At 40.5% G+C, this 19,072-nt stretch overlaps 1 protein-coding gene across 2 annotated transcripts in view; it reads right to left on the bottom strand.

The window, feature by feature from the left end:
• Nucleotides 1–9,622, bottom strand: part of C8H16orf87 (chromosome 8 C16orf87 homolog) — a 32,938-nt gene extending 23,316 nt beyond the window's left edge. The window contains exons 1-2 of one of the 2 annotated variants that reach the window (XM_047792264.1): nucleotides 9,243–9,622; nucleotides 2,826–2,922 (exon numbers count right to left, since the gene is read on the bottom strand). In XM_047792264.1, the coding sequence (XP_047648220.1) occupies nucleotides 2,826–2,922; nucleotides 9,243–9,308 (163 nt within the window). In that variant the 5' untranslated portion in view covers nucleotides 9,309–9,622. The remainder of the gene's footprint in view (nucleotides 1–2,825; nucleotides 2,923–9,242) is intronic. The other variant, XM_047792263.1, reaches the window with a different exon arrangement.
• Between the last annotated feature and the right edge of the window lie 9,450 nt (nucleotides 9,623–19,072).

Below are 19,072 nucleotides of genomic sequence, written 5' to 3'. Positions count from 1 at the left end.
ACAGGCTGGCAGCTGTAGCTCTAATTTGACCCCTAGCCTGGGAATTTCCATATGCCACAAGCGCAGCTCTAAAAAGCAGAAAGAAAGAAAAGAAAGAAAAGAAAGGAAAGAAAGGAAAGAAGGAAAGAAAAGAAAAGAGAAGAAAAGCAAAGCAAAGCAAAGAAAAGATTGGAGTATGCCAGAGTTCAGTCCCTCAACTGCTTTCTCTTCCAATCCTAAAGACCCCGTAGCACCAGCTCATCCATTTCCATGACATCAACAACCATCTATTCATTGCTGGTTCAAAACCTTTATCTCTAGCTGAAGCTATTCCCTCAGCTTCAGACTATATGTCCAACGGGAAAAAAAAACAAAAATCCACATGAATGGTATTTCACAACTATATCCAAACCTAACTTAATCTTTCCCTCAAAACTTGTCTTCATCTTTATATTCCCCTTCTAACCAGTAACCCAAGTCAGAAATCTGGGAGTCATTCTAAAGTCTTCCTTCTCCTTCAAATGATTCTAGCTCCTTAACACTTGTAGCATCTGTCCCTTTTCTCTATCTCCTCACTGGGTTTCTTCCTTACCTCATTCCTCACCTTAATCATAGGTACATAGGAGGGGCTCAAGAATATTTCTCAAATTAAAAAAATAAACATAAACTTGTCTTACTAACAGCATGGACCATGTCTTAGTCATTTTGGAGACTCAGAACCGAGTTGACATTCCACCTCAGCAAATCTGAATGAATCATTCCAAGATTCCCATACCTGAATCAGACTCTTAAGGAATAAGAAATAGGAATCCATGTTTAACAAGCTCTCTACTGACCAATCCAGGAACAGCTTTTAAGAACTAATAAATTAACAGTAAGTCCATTCTTATGTTGAAAGAGAGCAAACTCAAACAGAGACAGAAACAGAATTAAACAGCTTTCCTCTCACTTCTCTGTAGACCTAGGATAAACAGACCTCTCAAAGACATAAATATAAATAACTCTTGAATCATCTCCTACTATAACCACTCTAACTCGGCATCCTCATTCAGTTAACATACTGCAATAGCTCACTTCCACCTTGTAACCCCACAAACCGTTTTCCAGAGAGCAGTCAGAATGATCTTTCTAAAAGGCAAATCAAAGCATGCCACCTCTCCCTCACCTCATCCCACATCCTAGAGATAGTTTCTCTTCACATTATAAGAACAAAATCCAAAACCTTATTCTGGCTTACAAAGCCCTAAATAATCTGGCCCCTGTGTATCCTTCTGGCCTCATCTCACTCTGTTGGTCCTACCGTCTACACTGAAACCACACTGGCCTTTTTGTTCCTAAAATATACCAAACTTTTAACAATCCTAGAATTTTTCCATTTGCTATTTCAGCTGTCAAGAATGGTCTCTTTCCTGGTCTTTTCATGGTTACCCTATTCAGCCTCAGCTTAAATGTCACCTCTCAGAGAAGCCTCCAACCATTCAATCAAAAGTAGCTTTCTAGTTACACACTGCAGCACATTTATCACAGCTTTATATTCTCCCTGCTTATTTGTTCACTATTTATTTTCCTGCCCACAAGAATGAAGCCAGCTCTGGAGTGAACCTGCCTTGATAACAGATTCATTCATTACTTTAGGCCTAAAGCTTAGAACAGTGTCTAGCATCTCATATATAATTTTGTAATCAATCTACTCTTATTTGGGGATCAGGAATGTACAAAGCTCTGATTTTATCGAAAGAACAAATAAAATTTCACCTTTTAAAAAATATATCCACTGAATAAATCCAATCTGTCTACATTAATAGGAAAATAAAATTTGAACTAGACATTTTTTAGATGTTCTATATCAGAGAATTACAAAAAATAATCAACGTTTAAAAATTATAGTCACACCAAAATCAGGTCATATTTTTTCAGTCACTAATTTAAAAAAAAAAAACACAAAACACTTTAAAGTTGTTACAAATTTTACCAGCACTATGAGGGGGAAAAAACCCAAGTGTCCGTCAACCAGTGAACAAATAAACCAACTGTGTCGGATCCACACAAAGAAATACTAAGGAATAAAAAGGAATGAATTCTTACTGACATACACAATAATATGGCCGAATCTTAAATTATGCTCACTCAGTGAAAGAAGCTAGGCAAAAAAAGTGCATACTGTATGACTCCTTTCATATAAAGTAAAGTTCTAAAACAGTACCAGAAAGCAAATCAGTGATTATGTGGGGGGAGGGAACAAGAAGGAAAGATTACAAAAGGGAGCTAGAAAACTTATGGGAATGATGGACATGTTCATTTTCCTGATTAACTGATATAAACATATGACAACACTTAAAACATATACTTTAAATATGCACAATTTATTGAATGTCAATTATACCTTTACTATACATTTTTTTTTTAATTTTTAAAAATTAGAATAGGTCACTCCCTTTAATGGCTCTCCATCCTCCAAAAATAAAAAACATATACTCTGGAGTTCCCATCATGGCTCAGCGGTTAACAAATTTGACTAGCATCCATGAGGATGCAGGTTCGATCCCTGGCCTCACTCAGTGAGTTAAGGATCCAGTATTGCCATGAGCTGTGGTGTAGGTGGCAGACCTGGCTCGGATCCTGTGTTGCTGTGGTTGTGGCTTAGGCCACCAGCTACAGCTCTGATTAGACTGCTAGCCTGGAAACCTCCATATGCCATGGGTGTGGCCCTAAAAAGCAAAAAGAAAAAACACCACATACTTCGATAGATTTTAATCTTTAACTTCAACAAAAATTGAATAGTAAATTCACAAGAATTTTATTTCTCCATCAAAACGCTAAAAAAAATGTAGCAAACTCAGAATTACCTGTAGTAGATGATGATTTTTCTGGGTGTTTTGCATTTAAAAGTTTTCTGCTAATAAATATGTAACCACAGGGACATGATTTACATGCAACAGGAACCTGTAGAGAAAGAAAGGAAACAACAAATTATTATTGTTTTTCTGTTGTTAAACTTCTCAATGTTTATGTAGTCTCCTGAACTGAATGATAAATTACTTGAAGTAGGAATCATGGACTTAAACCCTACCTCCTTAAAACAAATTATATGAGGAGTTCCCATTGTGGCACAGCAGTAATGAAGCCAACTAGTAGCCATGAAGATGTGGTTTGATCCCTGGCCTTGATCAGTGGGTTAAGGATCCGGCGTTGCTGTGAGCTGTGGCCACCAGCTACAGCTCCAACTCAACCCCTAGCCTGGTAACTTACATATGCCTCTGGTGCAGCCCTAAAAAAAAAAAAAAAAATTACGTGAGATGGGTATTGTGTCCTCTACTTCTCCACATTCTACTAATGCATTACAATACCATAATTATAGTAAATGCTTGATGAACATGTCAATGTGAATGAACAATAGAAAACCATAACAGAGTCAAAGCCAAGGAAAATACATGGGAAAAATCGTAGCATTTCCTAAACTATTAGTTTGATAGCAGTTTATATAGAATAAATTGGAAAAGGGGGCATGGTTGGGAAGTCATGAAAGTAATCCCAACATAACATTATGAGGCCCCCACTGGAATATTTCAAAAAAGAACTGAAAACAACCCAAGTTCCAACACGAAGGGGTATGATGCCAATTACCACCAACAAAAAAAATAGTTTACAACTACAAGTTTGAGGGGCAAAAGTATGGTACAAACAAAAGAGAGTGTTGGGCAAGGTAGGAGTTGATATCTAGGATCTTATAGTCTCAGCTCCAGGAAGGACGTTGGCTAACACTTATGCTCTTCAGGCTTCTGTTTCTAAATACATAAACTACGGAGTTCCTGTCATGGCGCAGTGGTTAACGAATCCGGCTAGGAACCATGAGGTTGCGGGTTCGGTCCCTGCCCTTGCTCAGTGGGTTAATGACCCAGCGTTGCCATCAGCTGTGGTGTAGGTTGCAGACGCGGCTCGGATCCCACGTTGCTGTGGCTCTGGTGTAGGCCGGTGGCTACAGCTCCAATTCAACCCCTAGCCTGGGAACCTCCATATGCCGTGGGAGCGGCCCAAAGAAATAGCAAAAAGACAATAAATAAATAAATACATACATACATACATACATAAACTATTTCAACAAAGTGGCTTCTTTCTCCATTTCAAGTCTATAAATATTTTTAAAGCCAAATGTTACTGAAAATCACTGAAAAAAGTTTTAGATTTCTCTCCATAGCTGTTTCACTACTTTTCTTTTTTTTTTTTTTTTTTTTTTTTTTGCTTTTGCTTTTTATGGCCACACCTGCAGCACATGGAGTTTCCCAGGCCAGGGGTCCAAGAATAAGAGCTGCAGCTGCTGGCCACAGCAAGGCCAGATCTGAGCCGCATCTGCAATCTACACCACAGACCTATACCACAGTTCACGGCACTGGATCCTTAACCCACTGAGCAAAGCCAGGGATTGAACCCGCGTCCTCATGGATGCTAGTCGGGTTCACTACTGCTGAGCCACGATGGTAACTCCCTGTTTCAATAATATTAACCTTAATGATCTTGGACTAAAGAAAGACACTTTCACCAAAAACCAAAAATTAATCTCAACAAAAAGTACTCACAGAATAATTATAGTCAAAAAACTAATTCCCTTTGTAAAATAAATTCCATTTGCCTACAGTTCTGCTTATGTAAAAGTTTAGTTACAATTGTAAAGCTTTCATCCATACATGTACAGAATGATTTATAATCTAGAATATTTGATCTAAATAATCATAAGCTAGATTAGAATTTTGGCTGAATTCCTTCTCTTTGTATAAAAATGCTAAAGAATTCTAGTTTGTATTTATGAAAAATAACAATGAATCCTACAAAAATAATCAAACTCCAGATATGTCTAACAGCTTGCTTTATCAAGAATGTAGTAAGATTCTTTCAAACCATGACAGAAAATGTAATGTTGCATTTCTTAGTAGTGTAAAATCTGCCCAAAATAGGTATGTTTTATCATTTTAAAAATTTCACATCTTACAGAAACCAAGCTCAAAGTTACTGACTCATTTCCTTTACACTTAAACACATCATTAAAGGCATCCACATTAATATAAATTGTTTTAAGTTAATGCTATCCAAAGAACACAAGCATGTTCTTATTCAACAGCTCCTTTGCTACTCAACGACTATTTTCTCTCAGCTACTGAAACTCAATAAGTTGAAATTTAAGTCAAAAAAAATTTATCAACCCATATCCAGAATTAATAGAGTGCTAGAGTTAGATGAGAAATGTACATTTGGCTTTGGGATGACTAATGCAGCTGATAGACTATTTTACATCCCTTAATGAAAGTCTTATGCTCAAGAACCATTCATGCTCCTGAGCTAAAATCACCCAGAAAGTGCTTCTTAAACTGGAGTCCTTCCCTCTACACCATCCAAAAAAAAAAAAAAACCTCCACAGACTCTGTAAAAAGAATTATTAAAGGGTGGACAATTTCAGTAATATTAATCCCTTTATATTATTGTATAATTTAAATTTTAAGAAAACACTTAAACTTCCCTTATTTTTTTTAAATAAATATTTTAATTTGAAAATTTTTTCCAGGGTACATGTGGTCATATAGTAATTAACATATAACGCTATTCCTCATAACAAAGATTTCTTTTCAATAAATGTTATGTTACTAAAAGAATACAAATTAGAACCTAATTTTATATGGGGATTTAAAAAATAAATTTCAAGAGTATTAAATGTAAATAAATATCAGTACAAAAGAGTAAAATATACTAACTTTAATTATAAACTTCCTTTAAATTTCAGTTGTAATGCCAAAAATAGTAATGAAAGTTCTAATGTTATAACTTTCAAGAATTTTAATTGTTTTAAGATTCTTTTGTTTAGTGTTGTTTTTTTGGTTTTTTTGGCCTCACCCATGGCATGTGGAAATTCCCAGGCCAGGGATCGAACCAAGCCACAGCAGTGACAAGAAGGAATGCTACCAGGGAACTCCAACTTTCAGGATTTTAAAATGTCAGAAAAAAACTTCTAAGTTTTGTTTACTGACGGTTTCTTGTACAGCAATTTATTCCTTGAAAATCAAGTATTTAGATTGTTTGCATGTTTTACAAGTAAAACAGGTTAAAAAAAAACTGCAGAAAACAAAATCCTGGTCCTATACTGTTTCACTGACTTTAAAAAGCTCAAAAATAAACACATTACAGAAAATCCATTTATACTCTTTGCTGCAAGAACGTAATCTATAGCAGACACACTTGCTAAATGTCACATAAACAAAAATTTCCTATAAACGGAGGGAAAGAAGCTGATCTAGTTTTTTTAAAGGCAAAAACAGAATCATACACAAAAGATACCAGAAAAATAGTAAGAATCTTGACTACTACTACACTCAAAATGGCTCAGTAATTTGAGTTAGTGGATGTGAAACCTTTGAAAATGAAAAGTATTGTGGTTTAGATGTTTCAGAACTGTATTTTCAGTAGAGACATAAAAAAGGGGATGTTATAAAGCAATTGAAAATCTAGGTCTCTTATTTGCTGATCTCTGTACCTGTTTTTAAACTTATACACACAAACATTTGAATATCTAGTCAATTGGTGCAATCTTCTCAACCTTTAAAGATTTTACATTTCTGCTTATAAACTATATCTAAATTATAATTTAATATTTTTTAAATTAAAAAAATTTTATTATAGTTGATTCACAATGTTGTCAATTTCTGCTGTACAGCAATAATTTAATACTCATCAAGCAATTCAGAATAACAGCAGCATTCTACTGTTTTTTAAAAACTGGATTTCTGGATTATAATTCTTTTTCATTTATAAGAAACTTCTATTTTCAAATAATTAGAAAGCTAAAATTAATCTATCATTTTCTTTCATTTAGTTACTTTTAGTAAAAGATAAATCCCTTTTAAGAATCACTCAAGGAGTTCCCATCGTGGCACAGTGGAAATGAATCCAACTAGGAACCATGAGGTTGCAGTTGGATCCCTGGCCTCGCTCAGTGGGTTAAGGATCCAGCATTGCAGACGGTGTAGGTTGCAGATTAGGCTCAGATCTGGCATTGCTGTGGCTCTGGAATAGGCCAGCAGCTACAGCTCCAATTAGACCCCTAGCCTAGGAACCTCCATATGCCGTGGGTGCAGCCCTCGAAAAGACAAAAAAAAAAAAAATCTCTCACTAAAACTGTGAATTAGTCCGCATACATGTTATATTCTCTTAAGTATTTAGAATAAAGAACACCACAAACCAACACTTTAAATTATGTTGTAGCTTGCTATGGGCTGAACTGTGTCTCTGCTCTCCCACCATCTCCCACACCCCAGCAACGAATTCAGATGGGAACCCCAAACTCCCAATGTGATGGTATCTGGAGAGGAGATAATTAGGTTTAGATGAGATCATGAGGGTGGGGCCCTCATGACAGGATTAGTGTCCTTAGAAAAAAAAGATACCAGAAAGCTCTCCTTTCTCCCAGGATCTTGGGATGTCTAGCCTCCAGAACTGTGAGAAAATAAATTACTGCTGTTTGAGCCATCCAATCTATGATATTCTGTTATGGCAGCTGGAGAGGTGGTTGTGTAACAACAAAACTAATGCGATTTTTTTCCCAAAGAAAACGCTGTTCACATTTTGTTTAAAAACAGGTTATTTTTTTCCCAAAAGGTTACTTGCCAAGTACAACAAGGTCAGGATTTGTAAAAACTGGTGCCCCACAGAAACTGGAATGCATAATGCATACCATGTAAAATTTATACTTCTGCACAATTAATTGGAACAAATGGAAATGATTTAAATACTGAAATAATCTGCAAGGAGACTTAAAAAGTCCAATTTTTTTCAGAATTTAGTAAATTTAGTTTATTGGTAAGAATCGAAATTTAACTCTACTTTGAAAAACATACTAAACTGTTTTTATACTGCATATTCAATAAACTCATACGATCAATAAATTGTAATTCTCCTTGCACAGCCTTCCTCTGATCAGCATATCTACCACTGCCTATAAGAGATACTGAACAAAACATGCAACATTTTCTGTTAAAATGTTTGATCAACCTTTAAGCTAGTTTCTTAAAGAATGCACTGAAATCAGCTTATTTTAAGTCTTCAGCCATTTCAAATTGCTCTTGATTTAAAAAAAAAAAAAAGCAGCAAGAAAGAAAGAAAAAGGAAGGGGGAGGAGAGAGGTAGTCATTTTGAAAAAATTCTTTCAGTGGAAAAGAAAAAAACACACCCAGATCAGCATGTTGGCATGAAATAAAGGCACTTACTAATGCTCTTAACCGAGTTTTAACTCATTAGTTTGTAACGTTTAGAAGAAGGTGTATTATTCCGCTAAAAAAAAAATGAGGCACGCTTAAACTAAAACACTAAAACGAGATTTTTAATAATTACAACTATGACACCATTAAAAAATGGTGTAGAAAGCAGTCATTTAAAATTCATAAAACCACCTACATGTTTTTTAGGAGATCTGGAAGCAGAAATGCCAATTTTTTTAACAGTGAATACCGCGGCAGATGGGGGGAAGTGAGGAGCTCCCCAAAAGGAAGGGCTTCAAAGGGGCGTTATTCAATAACGTTCCATTTAAAACAACGTATAGAAAAGAACCACAATCATTCGCGTCAAAAATATAATAAATATAGCTAAGACAAAAATAATCTCCAATTTCGCCAAAACTTAAAAACTATTACATTGCAACCCCTTTGTCACATTCAAGCATGAGCCCTGGTAGCGGTGGGGAGTTTTGCGGGGTCCAGTGTATATAACTGAAAGGGGAACAAAGCAACACTGCCTGGCAAGAGGGGGATTTCGGAGCCAGGAGCCCGAACTCCTAGTCGGGCACATTGGGTATTCTCGTCGGGGCAGCAGGGGGCTGAAGGGGCTGTGCTCCGCCCACTTGGGCCACTGACCCCTCACTCCTGCCGCTGTCACCGGAGCCGGCCTGACGACTCAGGCAGAGTCCGGACAGGGCGCCCCGTCAGCTCACGACAAACCCACGCCCCCCTCGCGCGGCCCGGCCACAGAGCAAGACCCTCGCCCCGTCTGACCGCCGCCAGGTGGGCACCGGCCGGGTTGCGGCCCCGGACGTTTCCCCAGCAACCCCTCTGCTCGGCCCGGCCGGTTCCGGACTCCCACCGTGGCCACCGAGCCCAAGGACCGATCCACTCGCTCTGCCGCCGGGACCCCGGCCAAGCGGCCTCTCCACAGCCAACGGCCGCCGACAACCGCAGCCCGCCCGCACGCACTCGCCCCGCTGGCCCTCATGGCCGGCCCCCGGAGCCCACCTGTTGGTCGCATTCCGGGCATGATTTGGTGGCCATCTTCACTTTCTTGGCTCGAGTTGCAGACATGCTCCTTCTGGCGGCAGCGGCGGTGGCGACGGCGGCGGCGGTGGCGGTGGCTGCAGCGGCGGCGGCTCGGGCTCCGCCCCTCGTACCTCAGTGGCCCGGCCTCCGCGCGCCGGGTCCCCGCAGGCCAGACCGAGGCTATAGCGGGCGCGCGCGCGGGCGCGTGCGTGTACTCGCACGGAGCCTGCGTGTAGAGGGGGCGGGGCGCGGCGTGCGCCGGCTCCGGGTGACCGCGGAACAAGCGCCCACCCACACCGCTCGGGTCCCTGAGTGCGTCGGATCCTCAGATTCTCACGAGAGGAGACTGTCTGGATCGTCCGGCGGGACAATGGACACGCCCTCTCTCGTCCCGACGGCCGGCGTGGGGGCGTGGTTTGGGCGGGGCTCGGTCGTAACGGGCGTTGGGCTCGACCAACGACTGTACAAGTAGGAGTTGTCGTGGTGCTGAGCACGCCCCCTCCCCCGAGAAAGGAGCACGTGAGAGTGAAGAGCAGGTAGAAGGTTAAGCTCTTAGCACAGATGGGCATTTGATAAGCTTCAGTAGGTCTAATCATTGAGGGATCGTAATAGACATCTGATGAGTCTACTGTATGCCAGCCTTGGGCTCGCGCTGCGAGGTATCAAAGTCAAATAGCTATTGAAGGCCAGTTCTGCCAGACAAATGTGAATAGGAGATGCCTGCCCTCAAACACAAGCACGCAATCTAGGAGTTCCCGTCATGGCTGAGCAGAAACGACTAATATCCATGAGGACACAGGTTCGATCCCTGGCCTTGCTCAGTGGATTAAGGATTGGGCGTTGCCGTGAGCTGTGGTGTAGTTTGCAGATGCAGCTCAGATCTGGCATTGCTTGTGGCTGTGGTGTAGACCAGTGACTACAGCTCCGATTGGACCCCTAGCCTGGAAATGTCCATGTGCCTCAAGAGAGGCCCTGAAAAAGCCAAGGGGAAAAAAAAAAAAAAAAAAACACGCAACTTGGAGGTGTAGACGGCCTAACATTAGAATACAGGGGCATTGGGTTGTTGCTGGAAAGAGTATATCGGTAGACTATTTAGAGTATTGTATCAAAATTTAAAATCCACCTCACCTTTGATCTTGCAATCCCACTCCTAAGAATTTAAAAAAAAAGATATTCTCCACCTGTGTCCAGATGCATTTGTGCAAAGATATTGCACTTTGCAGCATTGCTTGTCAGAGAAAAATCAGAAGCAGCCCGGGTGTCAGTCAGCGAATTACTTGGGCAAATTAAGGTATGAATACAAGAGAGTATCATGGCAGCTCTTCAAAAGAATAAGATAGTTCTACATGAAGTGATATAATGATCTCCAAAATAGTGTTAATTGAAAAAGCAAAGTATAGAACATCTTGTTTAAAATTGTGCAAAAATAATATGGTAATATTGCATATAAAGGAACTGGAGGGCAGGGAGAGGAGGAAGACATATTCCGTATCCTATTGCATTATTTGAATTTTCCACTAGGTCAACCTAGTATGACCTTTTCCCTCACAAAAGGGAGAAGGATTTGTACACAGCTCACTGCAGAAGTGCCCTGACCCACTGTTGAGGGAGCTGGTGGTCCCAGAAGGCTTTCTAGAAGAGTTATCTCCAAAACCAAATCCCTAAGTATGTCAGGTGGAGTTGCCCAATCAGAGGTGAGAACCTATCAGGCAGATGGGACAGTGTAAGCAAAGGGAGAGAGGTCAGCATTTTGGTGTTGTGTGTACACTGAGCACAGGGCAAAAAGCTAAGGCTGGAAAGGTGGGCCATGTCTAGCTATGCAGCAAGGTCTTTGCTGCCCTGGAAAGGAGTTTGCTGTCATGACTCAGGATGAAGCCAATGGGGCAGTAAGGGTTTTAAGATGGGAAATAATGGATTATATTAGATGTTAATAAAGATTAGGCCAGCAAAATGCCTCAGGTATTAGACCTAGTATTGGACCTAAGGCACAGGGGAGAGGATGGACAATAAAGAAAAAAAGGAGTGGGATTTTAAAAATATGAAGGCCAGGAGTTCTTACAGTGGGTTAAAAATCCAACTGGGCTTGGGTTGCTGCAGAGGCTGGGACTCAATACCCGTTGGCATGGTAAGTTAAAGGATCTGGTGTCACTGCAGCTCTGGTGTAGGTTGTAGCTGCAGCTTGGATTCAATCCCTGGCCCAGGAACTTCCCTATGCAGCCATAAAAATAAATAAATAATAATAATAAATAAAAAATTTAAAAATCCATGAAGCCCATAATATTAAGCAAAATTTGAGAAGCTGTTTTTCTGGAGGAGAGGTGTGGCCACGGACGTTCCCAGGATGACTCTCAAAGCAAAGGCATGGAGGGATAGAAGTAGCAGAGAAAGGTAGTACTTCACTTTTCCTTAGAAATGGTGTGGGTATGAATGGGAACCAGGGCCTACAAACCTGGCCCTGAAGAATTTTCTGAAAATCTCAGTGGACCAGGTCCTTTTTATGGAAGTCTCCCCAGAAGGCCATTTGGCTGGTGTGGGTGTTAAAAGAAGTCTTTATATGGAGGTTTTGAAATGGTTAATATGCCAGATTCCATCCAGGTCACCCCTTCCCTCTAGCCATCTTTTGTGTGTGTGTGTGTCTTTTTGTCTTTTAGGGCCATATCCGTGGCATATGGAGGTTCCCTGGCTAGGGATCCAATCAGAACTGTAGCCACCAGCCTACGCCACAGCCACAGCAATGCAGATCCGAGCCACGTCCGCAACCTACACCACCAGCTCACAGCAACGCCAGATCCTTAACCTCCTGAGTGAGGCCAGGGATGGAACCCAAGTCCTCATGGATATTAGTCAGGTTCGCTAACCATTGAGCCACGAGGGGAACTCCTCTAGCCATTTTCTAACCAAGAGTGGTCATATGGTATTATCTCTGGCCAATAAAATATAAACCAAAGTCTGCTGAGTGGAATTTTTGGAAAAGCTCTGAATTCTGATAAAAACAAAGCGATTCATGTCAAAAACAAAGCAAAACACAACCTCTTCGTCCTTTGCCTTTCACACTTTTCTTTTTGGAGCATGAACAGGAGGCCCTCAAGGTAGAGCAGCCATCTTATGACAATGAGACAATGAGGTGTCCTATTAGCTATCATTACATAACAAATTACCCCTGAAATTAGTAGCTTAAAACAATATATCTCGGTTTCCATGCATAGGGAATGCAGGTGTGGTTCTGCAATCTCATCTGAGTGTCCAAGGGGGCGATCCAATTATAAGCTCACTCATCTGATTGTTGGCAGGCCCCTGTCCCTATCACATGGGCTCTTCACAGACCTGCCTTGAAATACAGCAACTGGGAGTTCCCGTTGTGGCTCAGCAGAAACAAACCCGACTAGTATCCATGAGGACGTGGGTTCAATCCTTGGCCTTGCTCAGTGGATTAAGGATCTGGCGTTGCCTTGAGCTGTGCTATAAGTCATAGACATGGCTCAGCTCTCAAGTTGCTCTGGCTGAGGCGTAGGCTGGCAGCTGCAGCTCCTATTTGAGTCCTATCCTGGGAACTTCCATATGCTGCGGGTGTAGCCCTAAAAAGACAAAAAAAAAAGGCGGGATAAATATACAAATGTCTATCAAATACATTAAATAAATTGTACCATAATCACTTAATAGAATATGAATCAGCTTTTAAAAGGAACAAATTAGTGATACATGCAACAAAATGGATGAATCTCAAAAATATTGTGCTTAGTAAAAAAGCCTTACACAAAAGAACACATAACTGTAATTCCTTTTCTATGCAGTTCTAGAACAGCAAAACTATTCCATGATAGAAAAAAATCAGAGCAGTGTTTACCTCTTGGGGATAAGGGTGGGATTAAATGAACAAGCGTATGAGGGAACTTTCTGGACTGACAGTGATTGTTTGTATCTTAATAGGGGTTGTGTTACACAAATGTTTGCATTTGTCAAAATGTATTGAAAAATACGCTTAAGATTTGGGCATTTTATTGAATCTAAATTTTACCTCAACAAGAACCTTAAGCAAATATTGAACTTTAGGAGTTCCCATCATGGCTCAGCAGAAACGAATCCAACTAGTAACCATGAGGTTGCAGGTTCGATCCCTGGCTTAGCTCAGTATGTTAAGGATCCAACGTTGCCATGAGCTGTAGCGTAGGTCGCAGATGCAGCTCCAATCTGACATTGCTGTGGCTGTGGGCGTACGCCGGCGGCTACAGCTCCGATTAGACCCTTAGCCTGGGAACCTCCGTATGCCACAGATGCGGCCCTAAAAAACAAACGAATAAAAAAAATGAACTCTAGGTAGTGATATATATGCTGAAGTATTTAGGGTGAAGTGTGCTTATGCCCGCAACTTACATTGAAATAAATTTTTTAAAAAAATGGCTACAAGGGTAGATAAGTTATAAAGCAAATATAGGCTAGTGAAATGTCAATGGTACAATCTAGCTGGTCATACAGTTATCCACTACAAAATTCAAACATTTTGTATGTTTGAAAATTTTCATAAATTATGGGAAACAAAACCTACTTTTTAAACCATTGTCCATTAAGTTTTCAATTATCTGCTGTCAAACATACTCCATACTTACACTGATTCCAAAACAAAGGTTTTTTATAGAGTGGATGATACTGGCCCTGACACTTATTCATTCATTGAATACTTATACGAGGTATGATCTTGTGAGCACAACTAAGTTCCTGCTCTTATGACTCTCATACAAACACATACTGTTTTACAAATAAACACATAACTACTGTGGGTCACAATTATGTGTTAGTTTTGCTGAGGGAGGAACGTGAAAGGCCTAGTTGCTAAAGCAAAATAGATTTATGGAGGCATCAGAGGGCATGGGCTGAGCTCAAGATGGTGCCAGCCCTGACTGTGAGGAGGTGCTGGGTTTTTAAAGGATCTGTGGTGGGAATCTGTGGCTAGAATTCATGGTGGGAACTTGTATCAGGAACAATGAAGAAGGAGGAGGAGGGGAAGGTCAAGGGAGGGATAGATGGTCGAGTCCTGTGACAGAGGGCAGTGACTCCTTATGGGTGGTTAATCTATGCTCCACATTCTGGGAAAGGGTGTAGATCTTGTGCTGGGCTGTACCCATGTCCACAGCAGGTCTCCAAGGTCAACAGTCACATTCGGGGAGTGGGGGTCTGTCTCCATCCTCCTGGGAACCTATCGTTATGAAGGTACTTTACTGGGATTCTAAGGCCACTGACAAGGGGATCTGACCTGTGGTAGGTTAGGGCAATCAGGGAAGACTTCCTGGATGATGGGCAGATTTAATGAGGAAAAGGGGAATAGCAAATATTCAGCCATAAAGAAAGCATGGGCAAATTAGCTGAGGTTAAAAGGAAGTGAAAAGAGGCTGTTGTGGTTGAAGCACCAACAGAAAGAGGAAGAGAGAATCCAGCACACTGAGGATGGGTGCTGGAAGAGTCCACTTTCCACTATCTTTCAATGCTACTTCTGACTTCGCTCAAAATCTTTTGTGTGCTGTTCAAGTGGCTAGAGGCGCTCCAGTCTCACAATAAGCAATTAGACCAAGAAGGAATTTCTTTAATAATAGGTGTTATGTACTTGAGAAACCAAAATGACCATTCAAAGCCATTTTGCATCCCTTTTGTAGTTACAACCCAAGTTCCTGAGACAGGGGGTAGGGGATAGTGGTGAGAGGTAGCAGCCTCCATCGCCACTCCTCTGACACTCAAACTAACCAAAGTTTCTACCAAGGGGCCTTTTAAACCTTTTCTTTCTTTTTTGGGAAAGGAGAACAAGAGCGTTGTGATGCTTGGGAGGTCTTAGTGTATATAAAACTTATCATTTTTCTTGAAAACCCATTATAGCTCCTAAAGAGTTCTAAGTTCCTATAGTTCCTCCTTTTTCAAAGCAATGGAGAGAATGGAATATATATGCAAGAAAGGACTGGCTCTGTGTGACAGAATCATTATTATTATCCAAAAGCACCGCTGAGCTGCGTGTGTGTGGCTTTTAGTGTTAGAACATGCTCTCCTTTCTTTAGACAAAAAATATTTTCTGAGATCCTTAGAGCCTCTGATGAAGCAGCCTTTTTTTTTTTTTCGTCTTTTTACCATTTCTTGGGCTGCTCCCACGGCATATGGAAGTTCCCAGGCTAGGAGTCAAATCGGAGCTGTAGCCGCCAGCCTACGCCAGAGCCACAGCAACGCGGGATCCGAGCCACCTCAGCAACCTACACCACAGCTCACGGCAGTGTCGGATCCTTACCCACTGAGCAAGGCCAGGGATTGAACCCGCAACCTCATGGCTCCTAGTCGGATTCGTTAACCACTGAGCCACAACAGGAACTCCAATGAAGCAGCTTTATTTCCCTGAAATTCACTTTACCCAGACCTTTGCATGGTTGACTCCTAAGTACCCATTATATACACAGATATTCTGGGTTTTTCCACCTTCCTCCAGTGAAGAAACCCAAAACTCAGCAGCTTGAAGTTGACCAGTGTCTTAGGTACCTTTCAGCCTTCATATTCTTTCAGCATCTGGGAAGGTATCAAGTTGACACACATGAAATTGCCTTTTTATAGTCAAATGAAAATATATTTTTGAGAAAAAGAAAAAAAATTTTTTAAAGAAAAGCTTTATTCAACCAAAATATGCAATGTCGTCATTGCTTTCCCCAAGTGGTAAACTTCCCGAAATATTAAATGATATATGCCATATTTATAAAATTTGGCATTTGTAACATTTATTCAAATCCTCTAATTACTGCATCTCAATTGGAGAAAGTTTTGTTTCATAGAAAGAGTTCCAAATAACAGAAAAGGTGGAAATCAGTTGAAAAAACGTCAAGTAAGGCAAAATTTTTTAGGTCAATTCAGTTAACTTCCCTCTGGTGGTTTGCGATTTCTGTGGTCACATGTTGTGGTGGAAAAGTAGAGGGCCATGTCTGCTAACCAGAGGTCTTTTAGATCAATTTTTTTTTTTTTTGGTCTTTTTGCTATTTCTTGGGCCGCTTCCGCGGCATATGGAGGTTTCCAGGCTAGGAGTCCAATCGGAGCTGTAGCCACTGGCCTATACCACAGCTCACAGCAACGCCAGATCGTCAACCCACTGAGCAAGGGCAGGGACCGAACCCGCAACCTCATGGTTCCTAGTCGGATTCATTAACCACTGCACCAGGACGAGAACTCCTAGATCAATTTTTGATACATAATTTCAAGCATCTGACAATAAGATACTACTGTTAGTTTTACCTGGCTTAAAAAGCAATAATGAAACACTCTCTGCAGAACACCAGAAGTTACCAGAACCTTTTTTGATTGCAGTGATTTTTTTTTTTTCTTCTTTTCAGGGCTGCACCTGTGGTATATGGAAGTTCCCAGGATAGGGGTCGAATTGGCACTGCAGCTGCAGGCCTGTGTCACGGCCACAGGAATGCCAGATCTGAGCTGTGTCTTCGAACTACACCACAGCTCACAGAAACAGTGGATCCTTAACCCAGTGAGAGAGGCCAGGGATCGAACCAGCATCCTCAGAGGTACTAGTTAGGTTCGTAACCCACTGTGCCACAACAGGAAGACCTTGCAATGCTAATTTTAACACATGGTCAGGAACTTCATCAACATCCAGCCATTGGCCAGATCACTTTTGATTTCATTACAACCCTCTCCAAAATAGGTCTCCCTGTTCTTTCAAATCTTAAGAGATGAGTGAATCTTTAACCATCTGAGTTTATGACCATCCATCAACTAGTGTGGTACCTACCCACTTGTCCAGTTTTTTCACCTTTCCTATTGCAGCCAAGTATCGAGGAACTGTTATAGCAGAAACTCCTAAGTCTGCGGCCAGACCTCAAATTGCTGTTTTGGGGTTAGCTTCCACTATGGCTCTCAACTGATCTTCTTTTAAAACAGATTTGGGTCTTCCTCGAGGCTCATTTTTCAGACTCAGATCCCCAGATCGAAAATTTTCAAACCACCATTGGATGGTCCTTTCACTGACAGAGCCTTCTCCAAAGACAGAATTGATGTTTCTGCTTGCCATGGCTGCACTATGTCCTAGTTTAAATTCATATAAAAAAAAGTATTCATAAATCTTTCAAAGACATGGTATTGTTTATTTCTGTGGAGAAAATAAACAATAAAAACTCAATAATTAAAGGAAACTGAATAGCATAATATCATTACAAATACTAAACACAACTGAAAATAGACTTGATATCAACTTTACCAATCATTATCAAGTTTCAACTGGTCACATATCACCAATTTTATTTGGAGAATACATGCTTTTATCACTGTACTCTGCTGCTATCTGTTTATATCAGGCAAATGATACTTTTAAATTTTTTGGCTTTCCAAGAGGAACACAATTGTCAATAATTTTATCAGCATCTACTATGGAAGAAATGCTTCTGAACTAAAATATAAGTATTGCTTTTAAATCCAGGAACTCAATACCTACTAAACAATTTCTCGGTACTATCAAAGTAAGATCTCAGATCAATTAAATGCTTGGAGAAAGAGTCTCCCATAGTGGGTTGACAAATGCCTGTTTCTTATATCTTCTGACATAAGTATTTTTAGGTCTTCCTCAATTTTTCTAATATGATCTGAAAAATTGCTACTTCATGACCTCTTCATGTTTTCTAAATCCTTGTTTACTATAGAATTTATCTTCTTTCACCTCTATTTCACTCCTCTTGGCCTCATACTTAATTGTGTGTACATGAATAAAAGTGATGTATTTTAGGGATGTGAGAGAACAGTTTGTCTAAGTTTGCATTCCTCACCGTCCCCCCTCCACCTGCAGTCATGTATTCTAACTAGCACTAGAGTTCACTACCTACTGCATTTTTTAAAACTACAGCCATCACATACATGTTCCCTAAACCATCTAAAGGGTTCTTATTTATTTATTTATTTATTGGGGGTTTTTTTGTTTTTTGTTTGTTTGTTTGTTTTTTGTCATTTTAGGGCTGCACCCACAGCATATGGGGGTTCCCAGGCTAGGGGTCCAGTTGGAGTTGTAGCTGCCGGCCTATGTCAGAACCACAGCAACGCGGGATCCGAGTCGCGTCTGCGACCTACACCACAGCTCACGGCAATGCCGGATCCCCAACCCACTGAGCGAGGCCAGGGATCAAACCCACAACCTCATGTTTCCTAGTCGGATTCATTTCTGCTGCGCCACGACAGGAACTCCAAATGGGTTCTTTTTTAATTTACAGAATCCAGATGTGCACAGTGTTTGGGGGGAAACGGGGAGGTTTCTTTTTCAGCAGCTTTAATTTCAGTACATATTCATTCCTCCATAGCAACTTTTCCGCCCTCCCTCCCTCCCCACCCCTGCTTCCAAAATGGTGATGTAGAAAGTGTATTGGCTAATGATTGCTCTCACCTAAATTCTAACTTAAGCTACTTCAAATAAGTTGATAATTAATCTTCTATTACAAAAGAAAAAAATCTGACCTCAACCCTAAAATATTGTTTTCAAAAAAAATACATATATATATACGTAGTAACTCTAAGAAAAATACTAGGAAAGTGAGTAGCTTTATTTTAGTCCCTAATATACTGAAAGGAGCTAACCCGTTGTTCCTTAATGGAATAGAACTAGGGGAGAGTTTTCCTATCAATACAGTAGGTTTAATTGATGTAAGAAGTCCATCTTCCACTTCAAACAAATATGTTACTTAAGATAAAAAAAAAAAAAAACTTGGGAGTTACTGTTGTGGCTCAGTGGGTTAAGAACCCAACTAACATCTGTGCGGATGCAAATTAGATCTGTAGCCTCACTCAGTGGGTTAAGGATC

Source organism: Phacochoerus africanus, chromosome 8 (genome assembly GCF_016906955.1).
Source record: "Phacochoerus africanus isolate WHEZ1 chromosome 8, ROS_Pafr_v1, whole genome shotgun sequence".
NCBI classification, from domain to species: Eukaryota; Metazoa; Chordata; class Mammalia; order Artiodactyla; family Suidae; genus Phacochoerus; species Phacochoerus africanus.
The sequence above is the reverse complement of the archived record's forward strand: the minus strand, read 5'-3'. Positions and strand labels throughout refer to the sequence as shown.